General features: G+C 51.3%; 1 protein-coding gene across 1 annotated transcript in view; it reads right to left on the bottom strand.

Moving 5' to 3' along the window:
• Positions 1 to 3,754, bottom strand: part of Sds (serine dehydratase) — a 7,752-nt gene extending 3,998 nt beyond the window's left edge. Inside the window, exons 1-2 of the mRNA XM_028753909.1 lie at positions 3,682 to 3,754; positions 1,163 to 1,317 (exon numbers count right to left, since the gene is read on the bottom strand). Of these exons, the coding sequence (XP_028609742.1) occupies positions 1,163 to 1,315 (153 nt within the window). The 5' untranslated portion in view covers positions 1,316 to 1,317; positions 3,682 to 3,754. The remainder of the gene's footprint in view (positions 1 to 1,162; positions 1,318 to 3,681) is intronic.
• Positions 3,755 to 4,630: the final 876 nt, after the last annotated feature.

Genomic DNA, 4,630 nt, shown 5'->3' with positions numbered 1-4,630 from the left:
CTCTCTCTCTCTCTCTCTCTCTCTCTCTCTCTCTCTCTCTCTCTCTCAGGTTTATCTTCCCCAAGGAGATTAACTGGGGGCAAGGAGGCAGGTGTCAGTCTGTAGGGACCTGTGTGGGCACCCCATAGCCAGAGAGAGAGCCCTGGAATGTGAAACCTATTTTAAAATTTTCTTTCTTTCTTTCTTTCTTTCTTTCTTTCTTTCTTTCTTTCTTTCTTTCTCTCTTTCTCTCTTTCTCTCTTTCTTTCTTTCTCTTTTTTGAGACAGGGTTTCTCTGTATAGCCCTGGCTGTCCTGGAACTCATTCTGTAGACCAGGCTGTCTTCGAACTCAGAAATCCACCTGCCTCTGCCTCCCAAGTGCTGGGATTAAAGGCGTGTGCCACCACTGCCTGGCTTAAAATTATTTTATTTTTTTAAAGATTTATTTATTTTATTGTGAGTACACTGTAGCTGTCCTCAGATACACCAGAAGAGGGCATCAGCTCATATTACAGATGGTTGTGAGCCACCACGTGGTTGCTGGGAATTGAACTCAGGACCTCTGGAAGAGCAGTCAGTGCTCTTAACCACTGAGCCATCTCTCCAGCCCCCAAAATTATTTTCTTTAAAAACCATTTAAGATTTGTTTTATTTATGTGTCTGTGTGCATGTATTGCCTGTAGAGGGCAGAAGAGAGCATTGGGTGCCCTGGAGCTGGAGTTACAGGTGAGCCGCTCACTGACTTGGATGCTGAGGGTGAGCATGGATCTTCTGAAAGAGCCCCAAGGATTCCTAACCGCTGAGCTATCTCTCCAGCCCAGTATTTACTTATTTTGAATTATATGCACTTATATGAGTGCAGCTACTCCTGGAAACCAGCAGAGGGCGTCGGATCTCCTGGAACCGGAGTTATATAGTTGGTCGTGAGCCACCGTGTGAGTGCTGGGAACTGATCTCAGGTCCTCTGCAAAAGCAGTCAGTGCTCTTAACCACTGAGGTGTCTATACCCCTGTCCCTAAAATTGTTATTTCCTTAGAGACAGGTTCTTGCTATGCACTCTGGGATACCATTCCCTCCACCTTCCTGCCTCAGTTTGGAATCCTGGGTGTAGATCTGCACACCTGCACAACTGTCAGGAAGGAGGGACAGCCCCTTCCGTCTGGATGCCACCCTGCCCTGTACCGTTTTGCAGAGATGCCCAATGCCTCGGATCTTGAAGGAGCCTGAGGGCTGGGAGCTGTCCATCTTTAGGAACACGCTAGTGCCGGCCACTTTGGACAATGCCATGCTGTCACGAAGCGGGGTCTTCACGTGCAGGGACTCCTGGGCAGCCATGGCTGGGGGGCGGGGAGGAGATACAGAAGGTCAAGAGAGACTGCCCTCCTAGGCTCTATGACTCCTCTTTACCCATAACAATAAGGAAAGGACAACAATTCAAACCTCAGCTCTGACTACCTAGTGGCCAAATAAGTGGTCAGACCCTCAACTTTGTCCCCCAAAGTTAGAAGGTCACAAGCTCAGAATTGTCCTTAGTCTGCAGCCTTGGACAAGTTCAGGGGAAGGGGCTTGTACAAACTGGCTCAGAATGAGCCACAAGACAAGAACAGAGCACGGCCAGGGTCAGCCATGGTTTGCAAAGTCCCCAGGAACCAACCCCAGCTGACCCGTTCCCATGATCTCAGAGTATATCAGCAGACACAAAAGACATGGGCCAAGTGGGGTACCTGTGAGGACTGGCCCTCAGGTCCACGGCACCCCTCTGTGCTCAGCATTTTGCCCTACAATGGTTGGTATCTTCCTCAGTTATTCTTCCAGTTTATTTTTTTGAGGCAGGATCTTGCACTGAGCTGGGGGCTCCCTGAATCAGTCCAACTGGCTGGCCAGAGAACCCCGGAGGTTCCCTGAGGTCCCTTGAGGTTCCCGGAGATCCCCAGAGGTTCCCTGATGTCCCCTAAAGTTCCTGGAGATCCCCAGAGGCTCCCTTGGGTTCTTGGAGGTTCCCCAAGGTCCACTGAGGTCCCTTAAGGTTCCTGAAGGTCCCTGGAGGTCTTCCTGTCTCTTGTTTCCTAGTGTAGGGATGGTGGGCGTTCATTGCTGAGCATTTTTATGTGCATTCTGGGAATATGGACACAGGTCCTCACGCTTTCACGGGGAACCTTTGCAGACTGAGCCATATCCCAACCCCACACATGCTTTTTAAAAAAACTCAGTATGTTCTTAGCATGTAGCCTAGGCTAACTTTGAATGTTGGATCTTCCTATCTCAGTCTCCCAATTTCGGGGATCACAGGTGTGATCACAGATGTGCCCTACCATTCCTGGTGTTCAACAAATACATATTTTGAAAAAAATAAGCCTTTGGGTTTGGTGCAGGCCTGTAATCCCATCACTTGGGAGGTGAAGGGCCCCAAGGGTGCCTCAAATTAGGCATTCAAGGTCAATCTTGGCTATGTCGGGAGTTTGAGGCCACTCTGGGCTACATAGGACTCTGTTTCAAAACAATACACACACACACACACAGACCTGGAAGCCCAGTATCAAGCTCTGAAAGGCTCTCTCTCTCTCTCTCTCTCTCTCTCTCTCTCTCTCTCTCTCTCTCTCTGTCTTTGTCTCTCTCAATAGAATTCTATAATTTTTTTTTCTGGCATGGGGAAGAGGCAACAGAGACCCCTGGCCCACCCTCATCACACAGCTCCCACACTGAGAGGGAACCTCAACACAGGAGAGGGGGCTGCATGACAAATTCATGTTTGGCTAATGGCACCCTGAGGTCCCTTCGGTAGCCATGGCAATGAGGAAGCCTTTGGGTTAGCTGTGGCTCAGCCACTGTCACCTTGGGGCTCTGTGAGAAGCCCCAAGAGAGATCCAGAACCAAGTGCGGTCAAACCCAGGCAGATGGTGAGTGTAGGAGAGACTCAAGCTCCTGGTTATCCTCCTGCCTCAGTTGAGAGAGAGAGAGAGAGAGAGAGAGAGAGAGAGAGAGAGACTCAAACTCCTTGTAATCGTCCTGCTTCTTCTGTCTTAAGAGAGACTCAACTCGTTGTGATCCTCCTGCCTCAGTCTCTCAAGTGCTGAGATTATAGGCAAGCCCACCAGACTCCACTTTCTAGAAGACCGCTTGAAAGACAGCCGGGAAGAACGGAACACATCAAGGGTACCTCTAAATTTGTTTGCTTTGTCCTAGCTCCATCCTGGTATGCTGGGTCTTCTCTGGACCTAAAATGCCCAGCGGATGCAGCCTCTGGCTAATGGATAGTTTCCACCACACAGACCCTTTCCAGGTGGCTCTGGGGAGCCTCACTTGGTCCCTGTCCCAGGCTGCAGCATTGGGAACCTTTGGGAAAATGGGCAGTGTATTCCATACTGATTCCCACCCCACAGGCCAGCCCCATCCGGCGCCATAGGTGGTATGGCCTGGGAGAGAAAAAGATACAGGGGGTCTTGACAAAGGTGGCTGGTGCGGCATGGGCTCCAGGGCAGAAGTCCCTTCCTTGTCATTTGGCTCATGCGAGCACTAAGCAAAGACAGCCTGTCACATGTCACCCCCGACGACGTCCTGATCTAGAAGGTCCTACCATCGTCCCATTTTACAGATCAGAGCACGGAGACTTGAACTGGATGAGCCCCAGTCCTTTTCCCCTTCCCCAATATTCTGTTCTGGCTGTCAGTCTTGGGGTGAGACTGAGGCTGGGGGCCACATACCCGACACAAGAGGAGCTGGACAGAGCGAGCGAACGAGGTAGATTGTGTCTGTGTCCTGGGAGAGTACAGAATTGGCAGGACACTCCAGGGCTTTATTCTCCGGGCTGAGCCTCCGGGCAGCCAATGAGGGCCCAGGCAGGCCACGCCTCCAAGCAAGCCCCGCCCCCTGGTCCAGGCCGGGACTGGGCAGCCACAGGGGAGGACATTCAGGCCTGGTCTCCGGTCTTTATTACACTTTGCCCTCCAACTCTGTGTGCCTCATCTTCTCTCCCCGTTTTTTCACTTGCAAATGAAGACCCTTATCTCCCAAGGGCCTGTAGGACCTGTGGGCGTCGCAGCACGAAAGAGGCCTTGCCAGGGTCCCGGGGGTGGGGGGGTGGGGAGTGTCAATCCTAGAATAACAGAAAAGTCAGGCAGTTGCTGGACACATAGTATATGGCCAAGAAACAACTACAGCCCAGCCACATGGCAGCTCACGGCTTTGATCCCAGCACAGGAGAAGCTGAGGCAGGAGGGCTACCAGTTTGAGGAGAGCCTGGATTAAGGAAAGGACTAAGAGAGCCGGGCAGTGGTGGCGCACGCCTTTAATCCCAGCACTTGGGAGGCAGAGGCAGGCGGATTTCTGAGTTCGAGGCCAGCCTGGTCTACAGAGTGAGTTCCAGGACAGCCAGGGCTACACAGAGAAACCCTGTCTCGAAAAACCAAAACCAAAAAAAAAAAAAAAAAAGGAAAGGACTAAGAAAAGGGGCGGGAAGTATGGGGCTCAGCCACCTAACACCAACTTAGTGTTAAACCATGCAACAGGTTTGTACAGAGTGGAAACGAGGCGCAGCTCTCAGAGACAGTGAGAGAGAGAACTTAATGGGGTTGTCACCCAGCCCCATGATTGACACCACTTGCTTACCACCACCCTCTACCATCCTCTTCATATAAAAGGGCGTATGGGTAA

This window comes from Grammomys surdaster, unplaced genomic scaffold (genome assembly GCF_004785775.1).
Source record: "Grammomys surdaster isolate TR1022 unplaced genomic scaffold, NIH_TR_1.0 125976, whole genome shotgun sequence".
Classification (NCBI taxonomy): Eukaryota; Metazoa; Chordata; class Mammalia; order Rodentia; family Muridae; genus Grammomys; species Grammomys surdaster.
This window is presented reverse-complemented; position numbering and strand designations above follow the sequence as displayed.